At 45.7% G+C, this 20,290-nt stretch overlaps 1 protein-coding gene across 7 annotated transcripts in view; it reads left to right on the forward strand.

Moving 5' to 3' along the window:
* Positions 1–20,290, forward strand: part of ITPR2 (inositol 1,4,5-trisphosphate receptor type 2) — a 387,592-nt gene that overhangs the window by 183,068 nt on the left and 184,234 nt on the right. For all 7 annotated transcript variants that reach the window (XM_082240062.1, XM_082240063.1, XM_082240060.1 and 4 more), the window contains 3 exons: positions 3,191–3,442; positions 9,839–9,964; positions 13,133–13,261. In XM_082240062.1, coding sequence (XP_082096188.1) covers positions 3,191–3,442; positions 9,839–9,964; positions 13,133–13,261 — 507 coding nt within the window. The remainder of the gene's footprint in view (positions 1–3,190; positions 3,443–9,838; positions 9,965–13,132; positions 13,262–20,290) is intronic.

The following is a 20,290-nucleotide window of genomic DNA, read 5'->3' on the forward strand; positions in this document are numbered from 1 at the left end:
GTGGGGGACATCCCTTGGGTGCCAGCCACAGTAGTGGGAGTCACTGGACCTCGCTCATACCAGGTGGCACTCGAAGACGGACGCTTGTGGCGACGGCACATAGACCAGCTTAGGCGCAGGGTTGGGGACTTGGACACTACCGAGGTGCCCCCAACTGCGCTTGCGGCTCCAGAAGAGACACGTACAGATGGCGAGGCCCCACCTACACCTCCCTCGCAAACTGCCAGCGTGGAGCCGAACCAAGCCGTTTCAGAACAGACTCAGACCACTCCACTTGCGGAGGCTCCACCCACAGCAGCGGATCCAGGGGAGTTGGTTCCAACGCCACCTAGGGTCGCACCACAGCCTCAGCGAGAACTGTGTGGCCCTCCGGACTTGGCTACCAGCCCCCGGCGGTCTGGCAGAGTTTCCAAGCGCCCAACTTATTTAAAGGACTATGTTGTTGGACAGGTATCACTGTTGGTCTAAGTATGGGAAATGTAACCGATATGCTTTTGTGCCTAATTGAACCATTACGCGTAGTGCTGTATATAAGGAAACCATTACGATTGTAACTAACGCCTTATCTCGGTGGGGAGGGGTGTTATGTAGTGTAGTTTCACCCTGGGCCAACAGGGGGATATTGTATATAGTTTTCACTCAGGTCTGTAGATAGTTTTCACTCAGGTCTGCGGCAGTTATTTTAGGCGGGAACTCTGGGCTGTTGTGGTTACAATGTTGACAGCCGGCTGCCTATAAATACAGGCCGGCTGAGCTGTTCACAGTCAGTTCTACTCCAGCTTACTTTAATAAAGAGCTACTTGAAGAAATCGCTGTGCTGGCTGCTATGTCAACCCACAACTTAATATTACGTGTGTTTTTTTATACAATGGGTTTTGGCCCAAAGCTATGAACAGCATGTTAATTTGAAATAACTATACAAGAAAAGTATAAAGAATGCAATCAAAAGAATATAAAATAGCAAAATCATAAAATACTCATCAATCATACTGTATATGTGTTGGGAACACCAATTAACACTGCAGCAAAAGCCCTGAAAAATCAACAATCAAGCCACTCCATATCTCATTGTGGGAGTATACACTCCCCTCCTGTTTCTCACCTGAGGGGGTGATACGGAACGGAAGGGGGGGGCTCCTTTCCCCCTTCCTTCTAGGAACATCCGAGGCCCCGCTTATTCCTATGGCCCCGCTTTAGCCAATCACAGCCATGCATTCGTCCTGCAGAAGCTAGCTCAGGGAGCTCCTGCACGCCTCATTTCACCCCTGACAAGCTGCTGACGGCCCCCCACGGCGAGAACAATGGATCCGAAACCAGGGACCTCCTGTTACAATGTAGCCATTCTGTTTCTGCTTTTGCCCTATAGTACAGAATGGGTTTGAAATCATTGAAATTGATCATTTAGAAATTGATATAAAATCAACCGTAACTCCGATTTCTTCGCTCTCAGTGTCATTCAACTCAGTTCCCCGTGGACTCCATGATGCTATCCCTACTTCCATAATCCCCGAAGCGGCAGGTCACGTACGCAGGAACTTCTTAATTCACCAAACCTTCCCTCTAGGCAATATTAGGTGGCAGACGATGCATATCTCTGACCCATTGTCTTGCCACCACCGGTACTCAATAAATGTGTATCTATGTATATTTCCCGCTCCGCATATCCCCCCTCCCTCATCCGAAAATGCTAATTAATGTAATCCCACCTTTTCATAATGTATTCATGACGTGTAAAGTATATTCATGATGTAACTTGTGAAACCCAACCTTCCCATAATGTATTCGTGATGTTTCATGCACTGTATTCTGGGATATGGAGGGAAATTTCAAAAGTTCATGTCACCCCTTTCTCTGGGTTCAATCTCGCCTTGAACCTGTTGCGCAATAAACTTGGATCTTCTGCAGTTTGCTCCTGCGTCCGGCTGAGCTCATTTTCTTCCGCAGGGACCCACGGACTTAGTCCGATGAGCTGGGTGGCAGAGTAACCCCGCACCCAGATTTTAGCCGTAACAGGGGGACACATTTCACCAACAGGCTGTCCCCCTGGAGCAGAAACTGTCTCCCACTGCAGGGACAAAATACTCAGCAGACAGAATCCTCATTAGCACAACCTGGAGAAGAGGAAAAAGATAATAAAACCAGATAAATGCAACAAAAACAGTAAAATAAAATAAAAACTTAAAATACAAGAACAGAAGAGCAAACTATTTGATTATGATCAAATTAGCATCTGGATTAGCACAGAGATGGGCTCAAACTGCAAGAGGAGCATTGCACTGAACTAGAATATTGTTCCATATCCTGCCTGACAATGGCTCTGCAGGGTTTCAGGCAGGAGTCTTTCCAAACTGTATCTGGAGATTCCAGGGACGGAGTCTGGGACTCTTTGCAGGCAAGACAGGTGCTCTACCACTGTGCTATATTCCTTTCTTCTAAACTACATTTTTCTAAAGAAAATATAGTTGCAGGGATAAAATAGTCTTAACCAGCCTTCAAAAATACAACCATGAAGTAAAGAAATCTGGTGAGTTCTATTGGGGAGTGAATTTCTGCACTGCAGACCCTACAGCTAAAAAAGCCCTGCTCTTTGTGGCCATAAATCTGGTATTTGATGGAACAGGCAATCAGAAGTGTATTTCGTATGTACACTGCGGAATTCAGTCCTCTGAAAAGGTACTAGCTGGCTTCAGAACTTCTCAATCCAAGGACGAAAGAAGAAAGTGGACCAAGCAAGACCTGTGGCAATAGGGTTTACCGACAAGTGACTTGGAGGAATTAGAGCCAAAGCTTAAGCTTTCCATCCTCAGCTTGATTCTCTTAAGCAAGCATGCTGCCTTGTCACTCATGCACACCAAGTGATGTGCGGTTGGGTTGTGTGCACGCTGCATTATGTATGCAAGTGACACAAGTACGCTGCATGGTGTGTATGAGTGAGGTGAGTACATAGTGCAGCATGCATGCACAGCCACCATGAAATTTTGAGGGGCCCTCGGTCCCCTGCCCCCCAGTTGGTGCCCTTGCTCTTAAGTGGTCACCAGGAAATCTTGTTGCTTATAAATGTTATATATTACACAGTTATATTGTGCTTTATGTGATGTGTAGAAGATTAATGTGTGCGTGCGTGTATTGAGGTGGGGTGGGGGACTGAACTATTTAAACAGATTCAAAGTATTTCTTGTTATAATTTCAGCTAGTTAATGGGGGTGAAGACGTGCTGGTGTTTTACAATGATAGAGCATCATTTCCAATCCTCCTCCAAATGATGTGCTCCGAGCGGGATCGAGTGGACAAAAGCGGCCCTTTGGTTTACCACATCACCCTGGTGGAACTGCTAGCAGCATGTACAGAAGGGAAGAACGTTTATACTGAAATAAAATGTAACTCCCTTCTTCCACTAGATGACATAGTGAGAGTGGTGACTCATGATGACTGCATACCTGAGGTAAGCCAGACTTTACAGCATGCGAAGCATTGTTGTTGTTATTATAATAATATTATTAATTTATATAATTTATATAATTTAATATTATTAAAGATTTCTTAGTTTACAAAAATACGTGCATTGTCCCTTTTTTCAAGTTGTGTTTTCTACAGATCAGTTTCATTTGTTGTGAGACATTAGTGTTGCATACAGTGTTAGGTTAGGAAGAAAAGAGGGGGATTTAGACCATATACTAGTCCATTGGGTGGGGTTTATTTCATAGCCTATGGCGTCCTCCCATTGTTTTTTGATTACGTCAAGGGGGATTGTGGGGTTTTGGAGCAGTATTTTGTATATTTTGGATGCCACCCCCTTGCTGTGTCCCTCTGGGGTGAGGAGGAGGTTTCCGAAGGTTGTCAAGGGCCTGGTTGCTGTTGGTTTTACTAGTGGATTGTTTAAGAAGGCATGTAATTGGCAGTGTGTTAGCCAGGGCATTTGGGTGTCCCTTGTTTGTCTTGTATTTCTTGTGTCAATGTGGGTTTGCTATTTTTGTAGAAGTCTGCTAGGGGGGATAAGCCTTTGGCTTGTCAGGTTTTTACCTGGAAGTTTTGTGCTGTGTGGTGGCATAGTAGGTGGTGAGCCAGGGGGTTTAGTGGGGATGGGGTTGGGGACAGTTTGCCTGCTTCTTTCTTCCATTCTTTAAGCATGGTCTGTGTTAACCTGTTTAGTGATGTGGGGATTTTCCTTTGTTTGGGAGGAATGGGCATCCTGTGGGGGGGGGGTATTTTCAATTGTCTCTCTCTCCAGGTGTACCCATTGTTTTGTCTCGTCTTCTAGAATGTAGCGTACTTGCTTGGCGATGTAATATGATTCTATGTTGGGGATTCCCCACCCTCCTCCTGAAGAGGGGAGGTGCAGGTATTTGGGGCTTATTCTTGTTTTTTGTGTGAGAAGATAAATGAGTGTATTTTTTTCTGCCATTTGCGAAGTTGGGCTGGGGGAATCCAGATTGGGAGGGTTTGGAATAGGTAGGTTAGTTTTGGGAGAGTGATCATTTTGATCATGGCTATTTTGTCTGTGAGAGTGAAGTTGGTGTTGTTCTATCCCCTCAAGTCTTTGTTAATTTGTCGCCATAAGGGGTTGTAGTTGTGGCTAGTTTGTAGAGGTTTATGATTATTTGTACCCCTAGGTATCTTGGTGTGGCAAAGTTTTAGCTTGGTGGTGTTGGCGAATTCTTTTTGGGTATGGGGAGGTGGGGTGTTGAAGCACATAGCCCCAGATTTTGCCAAATTTACCTGTAGGCCCGACACCATTGAAATGTGTTGAGTTCTCTGGTTAGGGTGGTTGCTATGTTTATGGGGTCTGGTGTTGTAACCATTAGGTCATCTGCAAATTTATAGGTTCTGCCTTTTATTTCCACTCCCTTGATGTCTGTGGCTGCTCGGATGCGGATTGCTAAGGGTTCCAGAGCCAAGATAAATAAGAAGGGAGACAGTGGGCATCCTTGTTTTGTGCCTCTTTGGATTGCTATAGTATTAGAGTCCATATTGTTAGTTCTGCATTTTGCTGAGGCTTGGGAGTATATTTGAGGATTTGTAGGAAGTTGGGGCCAAATTTCATGTTAGTTAGTACTGCTAATATGTACTTCCACTCTAAGCAATCAGAAGCTTTGAGGATGTCTAGGGACATAGTTGTCAATGGGAGTTTAGTTGCCTTGCTGTGTTCGATCAGGTTCAGTAGTTTCCTGATGGGGTCTGTTATATTGCGGCCAGGGACAAAGCCAGTCTGGTCTGGGGCTATTAACTTGTGTAGGAAGTTTTAGGCGGTTGGCCAAGATTTATGTGAATATCTTGTAGTCTTGGTTTATTAATGAGATTGGGTGGTATGATTCTACTTTGAGGCTGTCTCTCAGTTGTTTTGGGATGGAGACTATTTTGGAGTGGGTCCAGGTTTAGGGGATGGGCCCCCCTTTTATGATGTCATTGAATAGGCGGGTCATGTAGGGCATCAGGCGTTCTTTGAATTTCCTATAAAAATTTGCTGTGAAATTTGCTGCTTTTTGAGGACCGTATCTATTTCCTCTGGGGTGATAGGATGGTCCATGAATTCTTCTTCCTCACCAGTTAAGATAGACATGGTCAGTCCTGCTAGGAATTTTCTGATTTCCTTCTCAGGTGGGTTATGGGAGGTGTATAGGTTGGAGTAGAATTCTACAAATTCTGAGGTTATTTCTTTGGGGGAGAATGTTATGTTGCCGTTTTTTTTGGTGATGCTGTGTGTTCTTGTTTTGAGTGCTTTTTTCCTACATCTATTTGCTGGTAGTCTGGAGTTTTCCTCTCCATATCCATAGAAGCATTGTTTAGAGTATGGAATGCTGATCATTGTTTTGTTGATTTCTAGGGAGTCTAGTTCTCTCCTTTTTTGTTCTATAAGTTTGAGGAGTTTTTTAGATCCTGTTTGTATGTAGCTTTCTCTTTTATGCAAGCTCCTCTGGTGACCGCTTTCATTGCGTCCCATAGGAGAGGGGCTGTTATATTAGCTACATAATTTTCTTTGAAGTAGTTTTGGAGTGTTTTTTGATAAACTCTCTCTAATTAGTTTATTTGTGGTTAGGATGGGACTGAAGGACCATGATGGGGTGGTTTTTTGTTTCTTCTCCTATTTTAAGGGTAACTTTTACTGGGGCATGATCTGTGATTTTAATGCTACCTGTTTGTTGATTCAACCAAGGGGATCAGACCTTGTGTGAGCAGAATGCTATCTACGTAGTCTGGACACTGTGCCGTGGTACCCGGACTGGAATGTGTGGCTGGTGTCTCCCAGGTTTTCTTTACCCCATATGTCATAGAGACATTTTTTAGCATTTTAAGCAATTTGTAAGAGTCCCTAATTGTTTGGGTTAAAGAGTGGGGGAGTAGATTACAGAAAGTAGCCTATATGTTGTTATATAGGTGTTTATTTGGGGTATCTTGGACTATCTGGTGTCTAACTGATTGGTCCTGGGTCTCAGCTGGCATGGAGGGCCTTTTTTAAGAACAGGCTGTCCTTCCTGTTGTTTGCGATAGGTAGTGGTCAGTGAGATGGTGTTAAGCATCTTTGTGATGCCTATGTTGGGTATAAGATTTATACGCAATGTTGTCAGTGTTATTAACAACATCATTGGTATGTTGGGGTGGGGATATGGGTATTGGTACGCTCTGGCACTATCATTGTGCTGGTTGTGTGTCAGATTTTAGCCTGTTTGTGGACAGATAAAGCCAGATAAAGGAGGTGGATGGAGGGGGTAGGAAATTTAAGAGTAAAGGAAAAAGGAAAAACAAACAGAAAGAAAAAAGAAAAAACTGAAGATGTTGAGGTGGTGCTGTATGAAAGTAGTATTTATATATATCAAATAATAAAAGTGTCAAGTTTTGGGTGAACATATCAGACGACACAGCGATTCTTCAAACAGCTCTTCTTTATTCTGAGGCCAGAACTGAACTGAGCTGAAGGGCTCAGTCAGCCTGCTTATATAGAGCTCCAGTACCTTGTTACTGTAACAACTTTCTAAAACTATCCAATCACTGAATGTCACTTTCAATCCTTCATTTGCATAACTATCTACAGTATCCCCCTGCTGGCCCAGGGTGAGAACTTCAGTACATAACAAAAAGTAAAAATAAAAAGTATATAGAAAACCCCTTTAAGGGGGAAAATAAAATAGAATTATATATGTATATATGTATTCTCTTTAAAGAGAAAAAGGAAAGGGGAAGGGGGGAAAGGGAAAAAGAGGGGAAGATAACAATAGTAATCACAATAATGTAGAAAAAAAGTTTTGTTTTGTTTTTGTTGTTTTAAAAAAGGAGGTTGATAATAAAGGGTGGGCAGGAGGAGGAAGGACACCCCACAAAAAAGGACTCTTTAAAAAAAATTATTCTATTTTCTTTTGCCACTATTTAATTTAAAAAATGGGGGCGGGGGGGGGGGTCAGGGCTGAAGTGGCGGTCCCAGGAAGTGGCCTCTGTTGGTTCAGGACTCCTTTATGGGCACCATTTTAATTCTTAAGAGTTAGAAAAATGGAGGTAAAAAAATTGAGGGGGGAAATGTATTAAAAATACATTAAGGAAATTAAGGAAAAGGATTTTTTTAAAAATGATTTGGATCCTGTTTCCATTTCCAGCTGCCAGTGGCACCCCTCTGTTAGCAGGAGAAGGCCAACGCAGTGCCCGTCTTCTCCCAGGGTGAGTCTCTTAGTGTGGCTCCCCTATGGGTCCCTGCCCACTTCCCTCGCTCCAGTCACTAGAGAGGTTGGATCTGGTTTGGACTGGGCTGCGCACTTCTATGCGGTCTCCCTGACTCTCCCAGTCCCATCCTACCTCTCTTTCTTGATTACTACTGTCAGATGGCAGTGGTGGTTGCTCATGAGTAACCAGGCAGGACTCCGACCTGTCTTTAACAGGTTTTATTTTGGTGCAAAACTATTTACAGTGCCGAACCATCACTTCATGTCTGCCTCAATCGCTAGCAGAATCTGGAAGTGGTTGTTTCCAGGTCCTCCCCCAACGTAAGAGCTTAGTCACCCCCAGCCTTTTCCTTCCTCCTTTGCGTTTTATGCCTCTGCGCAAGGTGGGTGATGGAAGAGGCGTGCTTCCCTCCTGACCGGCTTGGCAAGGATCGGTGCTGAGGCTTCCAGCAGCATCCTCTAGCCCTTTCCCCTCCTTTACCCGGGAGGTGGGGCTTTCCCCAGCCTCCGACTGACGAGGTGCAGCGCTGGGACTCCCAACAGCAACCTCTGGTCCCTTCCCTCTTCCCCACTGGAGGTGTGGCTTTCCCCACCGCAGGAAGAGGAACTGCTTTGCAAGCTTTCCAGAGGTTCCCTGTATCCCAACGGCCCCTTTGCCTCCCTTCCCTGTTCCAATGGCAGGCCCCTGACAGCTACAATGGCGGTTGCCGTGACGGTGGAAGCTGGCAAGTGTAATGTGAAGCATAATTATAAGAATATTTTCAGTGCCTGTTTTTAAAAACAAAAAAAAAAAAAAGACAGCATGCCAGGCTGAAAACGGGGTTCTATTGTGCGTTAAACTGTTATTAACAAAAAAGTAAATCAAGACATTTCTTATTGAATGAAACAATGACGTGTTGATTCCCTTGCTCTACACCACACACTAATGTAGCACCAGGTTGTAATTTCAGAACAGGAACAGGAAATAATACAAGCAATTGTGTTTTGCCACTTAAACTAAGGCCAGGCTGCCATTTTGTGCTATTAAGTGTCTTTGTACAAAATAGATATAGGCCTTGGACATGTCAATACTCCAATTCCTAAACATTTCTTAAGTATATTAAGAGACAGGAACAAGGCAGGGAATAGCAGTTGTGCTGATATACAATTAAAAAATAAAGCTATTGCTAAAGAAGCATAAGGAGATTGTGGTGAGGTTGAATTCTTTGCATCTGATTTCACTGTAGAAGACTGAAATTACATATTGAAACATACATGTTGACCTCCTTTCACTTCCATAGATGGTTGCCTTAATAATTTCCACTATTTGCATGCAGTTCCATAATATTGAAGTTCTCTGGGTGACTTAAAATAAATACTACAAATCAGGGTAAATATAAAATGCAACCTAAAATTATCAAATGAGAAATTTTAAAGGACCGATGTTTGTATTGTTTTTTTAGATATGTTGTAAGCCGCCCAGAGTGGCTAGGGAAACCCAGTCAGATGGGTGGGGTATAAATAGATAAAACAATAACAATAATACCAATAATAATAATATCAAAACTAAGTAAATACCACAAATACAAGAGTTCACAACAGTCCCAAGATTAAAATCAAAGATTTTAAAAATGAGAGCTCTGGAATACTAAAGTTGCTTAGAAGACCTGGGTAAATAAAAAGGGTAAGACCCAGTTCCAGAAGGACCACAAAGATGGTGCCAGGTGAGTCTTCCTGGGAAGATAGCTTTATAACCTCAGTGCTACCACAAGAAAGGATGGGGGTGTGTTCCTGTGGTATCCAAATAGGATCTTAAGGTTTGGTTTGGTAAATACAGCAAAAGATGGTCTTTCTGATAACCTGGTCCCAAAGCACTCAGGGCCCTGAAGGTTAAAGCCAGCACTTCAAATTGTGCTGGGAAATGCACTGGGAAATTGTGCTGGGAAGTGCAGCTGTCAAATCTTAATATGGTCAGACTTCTGAGTCTTCTTGACTGTAGCTGGTTCACACATAAAGCTGTGCCAATCCCAATATTTATATTGCAAATATTTGGGCTCTTGGAGAAGAGATGGTGTCAGTTTTGCTCCTCTGGTCTGCATTTTTGTTGTAAGCCATTACATGCCAACCAGCTCAGTATTTTATGGACTATAAGAAAATACATATGTAGTGACTTTGGCTTACCTGATTCATTTTTTTAAAATATTATGTTCCAGGTGAAGATAGCATATGTGAACTTTGTCAATCATTGCTATGTAGACACTGAGGTGGAAATGAAGGAAATCTACACCAGTAACCACATCTGGAAACTATTTGAAAACTTTCTTGTTGATATGGCAAGGGTAAGTGTTATGAATCATTAAATATTGATTAATATTGAATCATTAATAATCATAATCATAAATAATAATAAAGGCAGTGGGCTGGAGTTTTATGTTTCTGTTTTAAGTTAAATTTATGTTTATTTTTTCATGAGTCACTGGAACGAGGGACCTACAATGTGGGGTGCCAGATGGGCTGTGGCCCCAGGTACGTATTAATGAGGGGGCGCAAAGCAGGTGCCCCCAGGCAGACACCCCCAGCACAACGTGGCCTGGCACTTCTCTCCTGATGTTGGAGGAACCAATGCCCACAGAGAGGAGCATTGGGCTACTCTGTGTTGAGGGCGCAGAGTATTTGCTAAAGCTAACAATTAGAAAAGCAAGTGCTTACATATTTTCAGTGGCTCCATAAAGTTCTTAAGTGACAGTTCAAAGTAGAGATGAAATTTCTCAGTCCTTCTGGTGCCTTATGCCTTAGCTGAACTTAGACTCCAGTATCTGAGTAGCATGAATTCAACCCAGCCCTCTTGCTCTTTTTATACAGCAGGAAAGCCAGTGTGCCTCTGTGTGCATTTTTTATTACCAGTTTGAGGGTTGGGGTGCCCCCCCCCCGCTACTGTCTTTTAATTTGTGTTCACATGTGTTCAGGAAACCCTCAGGTAAACCCACGGAACTGTTTCATGCATCACTTTTGAAGCTGCTGGTTAGTTGAAACTACAGAGCATACTTTTATTACTCTGAAGGATTTTCTGTGCTTTAACATGTCCAATTTACAGAGGGCACCATTTCCTCCCCTTCCCCCATCTAATATGTTTGTCATGAAAGATTGTGCACTCCTAAACTGGCACAGCATCATCCTCCCAAGAGGAATATCCACAGACCTTCTTTGGCCTCAGTTGTAGAATTAGCACAAGTGGCACAGTGCAAAGGTCTGTTGCCAAAATCCATACTGACCATTTAGCAAACATGACTGATGTTGCCTTGCATCAAGTTATTGTGATGCTTGAGGTAGTCACTTATTTGTAAAGTAAAATAAGAGAAAATTATTCCTAACTATCAGGGGACTGCCATCAGAACGGGGAAAGGAGGCGGGGTATACAGGGAACCTCTACCGATTCTGAGAAGCAGCTCCTCATCTGGCAGTAGGGAAAGCCACACCTCCAGCGGAGCAAAGGGGAAAGGAAGTAGCCTGGTGGAGGGAGGGCTCGAAGATGCTACGGAGAGCCCAAGCACCTCACCTAGACACACACGCTTCTGTTGCCCTGCTTGCGCAGAGGGGTGAAACATAAGGAGGGGAGGTGGAGATTTGGGGTGTCCAAGTTCCTATGTTGGGGGAAAAGCCGGAAGGGGCCACTCCCAGAATCTGCTAGTGGCTGAGACGGTCATGGACTTTGGGGTTATGCACTGTAAATAGTTTGCACCAAAATAAAGCCTGTATCACGAGCAACCATCACCAGCATCTGGCACTAACTTTCAGTGGTATCATTTAATTCACCCCAAAGTGTGTGTGTTTCTCTTTGAAAGCATTTCTAGTAGCTGTCTGATAACATTCCTTCTATTTCTCTGTTCCTTGTTTTTCTTGCTACCCAGCCCATCCATTAGAGTAGAATGTCAAAAGTGCTCTCTTCTATTCTATTTTCATGGAGCCTTGTGTGGTTTGAGCTACCCAAGCCTTCTAGATTACTGAGTTTATTTATTCAGAGAAGCAGGGAGGGGAGAAGAGAGTTATTTTAGATGGAGGCACAGACCATATGTTTTGAATACATAACTTTTACCTTGCTTTCAGGACTTGGATTATGCGTTTAGCATCAAGAATGAATGTTGCAAAAGCTCCCCAATCATTTAGAGATAGGACCCTTCAGTTGCTGCTGCTCTATGTGTTTTTCCCTTATTGCTTTCAGATACTGCCTGTCCTTAGCAAATCAGGAAGACTTTATGGAGAGAAAGTTTCTCCTCAGGCGCATCAGAATACTTTGTGCCTTGATATCCTTACTCTTTATGTTTACTCAGAGGCCTAATCTCTTAAGCATGACATCCTCTCAGTGTGTGTGAGAGAGTGTGCACATATCCTAAGAAGGGCATCACATGTTTTATTGGGAAGCACAGTGGTCCAGGGCAGAAGAATCTTTTGTGGCACAACTTCATACTTTCAGTAGCAGTCAAGCTCTATAATAAACTTAAAGTTTTCACAGTTTTGGAGCACATGCAATTCAGTAATAGCTGGGGAGATTCATTTGCCCAGTCTATAAGGAGAGACCTTCACTTGATCTAGATCATAGGAGCCAACTCTAGGGGCCAATGCCCTTTCATCCCCCCCAATGAAATATTTGAGGGGGACCACAAGTTGATGAACATTGTTGTTCAAATGGTGTGTGTTTTGTGATCAATTATGTGGGGCACCTCCCCCCAATATTTTATTCAAGTTGGTACTCCTGACCTAAATAGTTTGTTTTTAGTTATGTGTTCTGCTCACTACTGTGCAGAAAATTGCACATCTGTTGCATGTATTTAGTTCCAACAGTGCATCCACAACTGACCTCTCATATGATGAAGGCACATCCAACCCTTTTTAGCAGCTGCTTTCTAGCAATTTGTGAACAGACAGCCAGGTCTTCCTTTGTGGCTGTAAGTATGGCACTGTATCATTCTACAGAGGTGGAAATCTCCCAGGTGTCTTGTTACAGAAGAATGGCCTCTTAGATCTTGTAGCTCATAAATGAATAGTTTACTTAAAAAGCAGGAACAGATGATAAATTTCAGTTATCTGGCAGGATGTCATAGAACTCCATGCAGACTGAGAAATGGAAGACATCCTTGTGCCATTAACCCTTCTGTACCATCACTATACGTGTTTTGTTTCTTCCTTTTCTTCCTTTTGAATTATCCCTTTTTTGTTGTCTTCTTTTTAACATTTTCCTTATTTTTTTTTTAGAAAAAGCAGAATAGGAAGCCAAGCACATGTGTTCATGATAACTGAAAATTCACTTTAAATGTAAAAAAGTGACTCATGTTAGTGATCTGAACCCTGGGAAATAGAGCTTTATTGTTCCATGTTTGGTATAACCTACTGTATAAGGAGGGGTGGTGGTTTTTTTGCTTTTGTTTTACATTGAATAAAAATGGGGGAAAGTGATGGATGGGAGCTTCTGTTTTCACACATTCTTCATGCAGTTCCTCTGTCTGCTCTAGGTTTGTAACACAACCACAGACAGAAAACATGCAGATGCATCTCTGGAGAAGTATGTCACAGAATCAGTAATGAGCATAGTGAGTGGTTTCTTCAGTTCTCCATTTTCAGACAACAGCACAAGCCTCCAGGTAAAGACTTAGAATCATAGAATTTTCCAGACCCTTGATCATTTTGGTTGCCCTCCTCTGCATATGCTCCAGCTTGTCAACACCCTTCTTAAATTGTGGTGCCCAGAATTGGACATAGTATTCCAGGTTTGGTCTGACCAAGGCAGAATAGACTGGTGCTATGACTTCCCTTGATCTGAACACTATGCTTCTGTTGATGCAGCCTAGAATAGCATTGTTTCTTTTTGCTGCTGCATCACACTGTTGACTCACGTTAAGCTTGTTGTTCACCAAGACCCCTAGATCCTTTTCAAATGTACTGCTAGTAAGCCATGTGTCCCCCATCCTATATTTGTGCATTTGCTTCTTCCTCCCTAAGTGCAGAACCGTATGTTTGTCATTATTTAAATTCATTTTGTTAGCTTGTGCCCAGTTCTCCAATCTGTTAAGGTCATTTTGAATTCTGATTCTGTCTTCTGTGGTATTAGCTACCCCTCCCAGTTTGGTGTCATCTGCAAATTTGAAATATGTGGTTCATGTTTATTTCAGACTACTATTCCATGGTCTCACATGTGACAGGAAGTTAGCAATCCGTGCATTCACAGGAACGTTTATTTCATTGGTGACACTTGTCAGGGAACTGACATCAGAGGAAAGGGAGGTGGTAGGGCTCCCAGAGGCGGGGAGAGAGTCAGCAGCTAAAGCAGGGACTAGCAGGGGGAGCGAGGGGTCTCTGGAGGAGGATCTCAGTAATCCTGAGAGAGACGCAGCAGCCAAGGCAGGAAACAGCAGGGGAGAGAAAGGGGTGAGAGACACGTCCAGCGAAAACAGCGGGGAGGTGTCAGAAGCAACCGTAGGGAGACCCATACTTCGCCGGAAGCTGCCACGTCGTGAGTCCAGGAGACGCGTTTCCGTTAAGGAGCTTCTTTGCTGGAAACGCTTCCGCAGGCAGCCACTGTCAGACTCTACTAGTGACTAGAGCAGACATGTCTGAGGAGCTCTGTCACACACAGAGGTTTGTGGAGCCGCACAAACTCTGAGGGGGCACAATTTTAAGCACAAGCAGCTAATCATCCCCTGACAGCAGTCTGACAGTCTTTGTACGCTGCCTGTGCAGGAGAAAGCATCATGAGCAACCCAGCCGGAACCGGAGAGGCAGGGGTTGGAGCTGGTCCAAGCTTGGAAGAAAGGTATCAAGCTTTGGAGGTCCAACTTGCGCTGCAGACGGCGAGGCTCGAGGAGAGAAGGGCTCAGGATGCAGACAAGAAGGGGAGAACCACTCAGTTCCCCAGAAAGGTACCAGGATTGGTGCAGAAGTTTGGGGGGGACCCCAAGGATTACCATGCCTTTAGGACAGAGATGCAATATGCCCTTAATGTGCAGTTTGATGAGTTCCCTGATGAGGAATCGCGAGTTGCTTTCGTAATTGGGCATCTTGAGAAGGGGGCGCGAGACTGGGTTCGACCCCTGATGGCAACGCACAATGATATCCTAAAGGACACTATGAAGTTCTTTCGTGCAATGGATATCATGTTTTCCAGCGATATTGAGGAAGGGGTGGTGCGCAGACAGCTAATGGCTTGCAAGCAGGGAAGCAGATCTGTCCGTGAGTACTGGACTGAATTTACCATGCTGATTCACAGATTGGGGTGGGATTTATCGGCGGCACCCATTCAGATGCTATTTGAAGAAGGTCTTTCTTCGGCTGTGAAAGACGAGCTGTCCCGGAGCCCCAGGGCGGTGTCTATGGATCAGCTGACCAAATCTGCGCTGACCATTGGAGCGCGCCAGGAGGCAAGAGCCTTGGAGAGGCGGGAAGGGAGAGGGGAACGTTGGAAGGAGTTCCGCATTCCAGACATTCCTGAGCCAGCTTTCCCGCCGGCAGAGCCGATGGAAGTCGGAACAGCCCGCGCGCGCGCAGTTTCAAAGCCCAGTGAGGGGGCTAAGAAGGAGGGAAAAGGAGCCCGGAAATGCTATCTCTGCCAACAGCCAGGCCACTTTGCCAGAGTCTGCCCCCAGAGGAAGGAATGGCAAGGGATGGTGGGAGCTGTTGAGGGGGGAGAGCAGGGAGAAACGGAGCAGGTAAAAGCCAACGCCTGGTTGCCACCGTCAGGGCACTGCAGCCAGGCCAAAGAGCAGTGAAAGTGCCCGTGCCAGAAGCTCCTCGACCTGCTCTAGTGATTGAAGTGTCGCTAGAGCTGCAAAATGGACACCCCCTAAAAATAAAGGCGCTGTTGGACTCAGGCAGCTCCTGCAATTTTATGAGCAAGGAGTTTGCTGCTGAACACCAGATACAGACGATCCCTTTAAGCAACCCCCTGCAGGTGACCACGATCGATGGCAGGGAACTGTTGGGAGGAGGAGTCAGCTTGCAGACCGTCCCAATGATAATGAGGGTGGCAAGGCACACAGAACTGATAGCGTTTAATGTGGCCACCTTGGGAGGCGCTCCCATTATTTTGGGAATGAGCTGGCTAGCCCTACATGATCCGCTGGTGGGCTGGCATCAAAGAGTGGTTTCCTTCGGTTCAGCACATTGCTTAGAACACTGCAGGGGGGAAAAGGGGTCAGCAGGGGCCCAAGCCACCCTGGCAGGGACTGAAGTAATGGAGAAGGGGAAGGTGCCACCACAGTATGCTGATCTCAGCGACGTGTTCAGCGAGAAGGAAGCTGACCAACTACCCCCGCATAGGCCCTTTGATTGCCAGATCAATTTACTCCCTGGAGCACAGCTTCCTGTAGGCAAGTTGTATGCCATGTCAGACAGGGAAATGCAGGAGTTGCGAGAGTTCATTGACAAGAACCTGAAGAGAGGCTTCATCAGAGAGTCCAAGGCAGCGGGGGGTAGCCCAGTGTTTTTTGTGGATAAAAAGCACACGGACAAGCCGAGACTTGTATGTGATTTCAGGCGGTTAAATGCAGTGACAGAGCCGGCGGCTTTTCCTATGCCCAGGATTGATGATATTTTGACCAGGGTGCGGAAAGGAAAGATTTTTACAAAGCTGGACCTAAGGGGGGCGTACAACCTGATACGTATAAGGAAAGGGGATGAATGGAAAACCACCATGTTCACCCCTTTGGGGGCATTTGAATACCTCGTGATGCCTTTTGGATTACTAACAGGCTCCGCGTGTTTTCAATCATTCATGAACCACGTACTGGGGCCTTTGCTCTACAAGAATTGCGTGGCCTTCCTAGATGATGTGTTGGTGTATTCGGAGAATGAGGAGCAACATGTGAGAGACGTCAGAGAAGTGTTGAGCAGGCTGCAAGCCAACAGGCTGTGGGTGAAACTGGAGAAGTGTCAGTTTCATACCAAGGAGGTGGAATTCCTGGGGTACCGCTTGTCAGACAAGGGGTTGGCCATGGACCCCGGCAAGGTTCAAGCAGTGCTGGAATGGAAAACACCCAAAACCAAGAAGGATGTGCAGAGGTTCCTAGGGTTTGGAAACTTTTATCGTAAGTTCATCCGAAACTTCGCCCACCTGACGGCGCCCATCACGGACTGTCTCAGCAGTAAAAAGAAGTTTGTTTGGACGGCGGAGGCGGAGCGAGCGTTTGAGGAACTGAAAAGGGCCTTCGCCTCTGATGAACAACTTCTGCATGTGGATTTACAAAAAAAGCTGAGGGTCGAAACAGACGCATCTGACAGAGCCATAGGGGCAGTGCTTCTTCTGCAGCCGGGGAAGGAGGAGTCAGAGTGGCGACCGTGTGCCTTCTTTTCGCGAAAGCTGAACAAATCCGAGAGGAACTACACGGTGTACGACCGGGAACTTCTTGCGATTCATGAGGCTTTCCGGAGATGGAGGCACCTGCTAATTGGTGCACAACATAAGGTGCAAGTGTGCACGGACCATAAGAATCTAGAGTATTGGAGAACTGCGCGAGTGCTCAACCAACGGCAGTTGAGATGGGCCCAGGAGTTCTCCAAATTTAACTTTGAGATTTGTTACGTGCCAGGCCCAGAGAACGTTAGGGCGGACGCTCTCTCACGCAAACCTGAATATTTGGAGGGGGAGGGAGCACCCGAAGAGACCCATGTCATTCCCGAGGACCGCTGGGTGTGTGGGGCGGCATTGGTGGGGCAAAGGGAACTGGTAGAGGGAACGGTGCAGGATGAATACGCCCAGGACAAACTCAGGGGTCTCAGGAGGGAGGGAGACAAACCCGGGGGTTTTGAGGAGAGAAACGGGGCGTTGTACTACAAGGGAGCGTTATATATACCTGAAGGGGAATTGAGGGAAAAGGTACTCAAGCAACTGCACGATAGCCCCACAGCAGGGCATTTTGGGCAACACAAAACCATGTGGCTGGTTACCAGGGAATTCTGGTGGCCCAAGGTCAGGGAAGATGTGCGGGAGTATGTGAGAGGGTGTGACCAATGCCAACGAGCCAAGGGGGAGAGGCGGGCACCGGCAGGTTTATTAGAACCACTACCCACGCCGGAAAGACCATGGGAGGCAGTGGCAATAGATTTCATGACTGATCTGCCAAGGTCCAGAGGGAAAACAGCCATCATGGTTGTGGTAGACCTGTTAACCAAGATGGCCCACTTTATAGCCTGCTCACATGCGGTCACAGCGGAAGAAACCGCTAAATTGTTTGTGGAAAATGTGTTTAGGCTGCATGGCGCCCCCTTGAGGGTGGTTTCTGACCGAGGGAAACAATTTACTTCCAGGTTCTGGAGGAAGCTCATGAGCTTATTGCATGTAGAGGTGAATTTCTCAACTGCCCGTCATCCAGAAACCAACGGGCAGGCGGAAAGAGCTAATGGTGTCCTCCAGCAATATTTGAGGTGTTATGTGAATGACAGAGAGAATGATTGGGTGGAGAAGCTGGCGTTGGCAGAATTTGACTACAACAATGCAGAGAACGTGTCCACGGGGATGAGCCCCTTTTTGGCTAATCACGGGTGTCATCCCCGAGCCTTCCCAGGGGGGGAAGGGGAGAACTGGAGCGTTCCAGCTGCAGAACAGTTCGTTGAAGAAATGGAAGCGATCCATCGCCAGCTCCAACTTAACTTAAACAGGGCTAAGGAGGAATATAAGAGTCAGGCAGACAAAACCAGAAGGGAAGGGGAAAGCATTAGGGTGGGGGACCAGGTGTGGCTGTCCACCCAAGGGTTACCATTCAAAGGGGGTAGTAAGAAGTTAAGACCCAAAAGGCTGGGCCCATTTGAAGTCACGCAGCAGGTCAACCCAGTGGCTTTCAGACTCCGGTTACCGAACCACATGAAGCTGCACCCAGTGTTCCACAGGTCGTTGCTGTCACCGTATAAAGGGGACAGAGAAGGGAGGGTCAATAGGGGACCAGCTATGGAGGAAAAAGAACACAGCTACCATGTAGCGGAGATTCTCGATTCCAGGTGGAAGGGAGATCAAGTAGAGTATTTGGTAATGTGGGAAGGGGAGCCGGAGTCGGAAAACACCTGGGTCATGGCAGAGGATGTAGATGACGAGGTTTTGATAGAAACTTTTCATCAGAGATTCCCTCGTAAACCTCAGCCAGTGGCGAGGTTCCGGAGGGAATACTTCGCCACCACCGACGAAGAAGAAGAGTTGGAGGGGTTCTCTGATTCCGAGGCGGAGGAGGATTCAGCGAGCCGGAACGAAGACTGATGGAGGGAAATGTTCGAGACGTCTGAAGATGAAGAGGATTCTTTTCGGGGTTTTAGCTCCTCACCGCCCAGAGGAGAGAGTAGGGGCGGGGGGGAAGGGGGCCCTGGAGGGGAGGTGGATGTCAGGGAACTGACATCAGAGGAAAGGGAGGTGGTAGGGCTCCCAGAGGCGGGGAGAGAGTCAGCAGCTAAAGCAGGGACCAGCAGGGGGAGCGAGGGGTCTCTGGAGGAGGATCTCAGTAATGCTGAGAGAGACGCAGCAGCCAAGGCAGGAAACAGCAGGGGAGAGAAAGGGGTGAGAGACACGTCCAGCGAAAACAGCGGGGAGGTGTCAGAAGCAACCGTAGGGAGACCCATACTTCGCCGGAAGCTGCCACGTCGTGAGTCCAGGAGACGCGTTTCCGTTAAGGAGCTTCTTTGCTGGAAACGCTTCCGCAGGCAGCCACTGTCAGACTCTACTAGTGACTAGAGCAGACATGTCTGAGGAGCTCTGTCACACACAGAGGTTTGTGGAGCCGCACAAACTCTGAGGGGGCACAATTTTAAGCACAAGCAGCTAATCATCCCCTGACAACACTATTTGCTTGTCCCCACCCCTATGTAAACAGGAAGAAATCTATAAAACAATTTCATTTCATTTTATTTCATTTTCATTTATTATCTTTCTGTGCCGCTTTTCAGTCACACGAATCACAAAGTGGCTCACAAATAATAAATAACAGTAATATAACAGAACTTCACAATTACAGCATAAATCTTATAGAATATTTCGCAATCATTGGTAAAACAGCCACTTTCTACAAAATATGGTTAACAAAACAACTTTAAAAAAGGTAAACATCACAACCACAATAAAAGTCATATTCACAGCACACATAACCTACCAAACAACATTAACAAACTAATAACCAAAAATAAACACTGCTGAATTCTCTCTCTTTCTTTCTCTCTCTCTCTCTCTCTCTCTCTCTCTCTCTCACACACACACACACACACACACACACACACACAGAGAGAGAGAGAGGGAGAGACATAATCCCTAGCTCTGTACTCTATGAAAAATTCAACTTATATAATTTTTTTCCCCATAAAAACATTCCCACCCTGCCTTTCAGCCCCCAAAAGTATATATTTGATGGAGGGTTTGAAAGCCAGAATCCACAGATCTCTTTGCCTAGGGCAGCCTTCCACCCTCCGCTGCCTGATGTTCTTCAACTACAACTTCCATCATTGAGCAGGCTGCCTAGGAATGATGGGGGTTATAGTCCAACATCTGAGGAAATCTGGCCTAGATTATATTAGTTGACACTGCATAGATTAAGACAAAGGCTTGCCTAAATTCAGCAGCTAAATCATACAGCAATACTCACTGCTGAGGTACAGTGTGCTCCCTGGACAAGATGGAAGCAATTTCAGACATTTCAACAGGTGAC

Source organism: Podarcis vaucheri (genome assembly GCF_965113315.1).
Source record: "Podarcis vaucheri genome assembly, chromosome: 10".
Lineage (NCBI taxonomy): Eukaryota > Metazoa > Chordata > Lepidosauria > Squamata > Lacertidae > Podarcis > Podarcis vaucheri.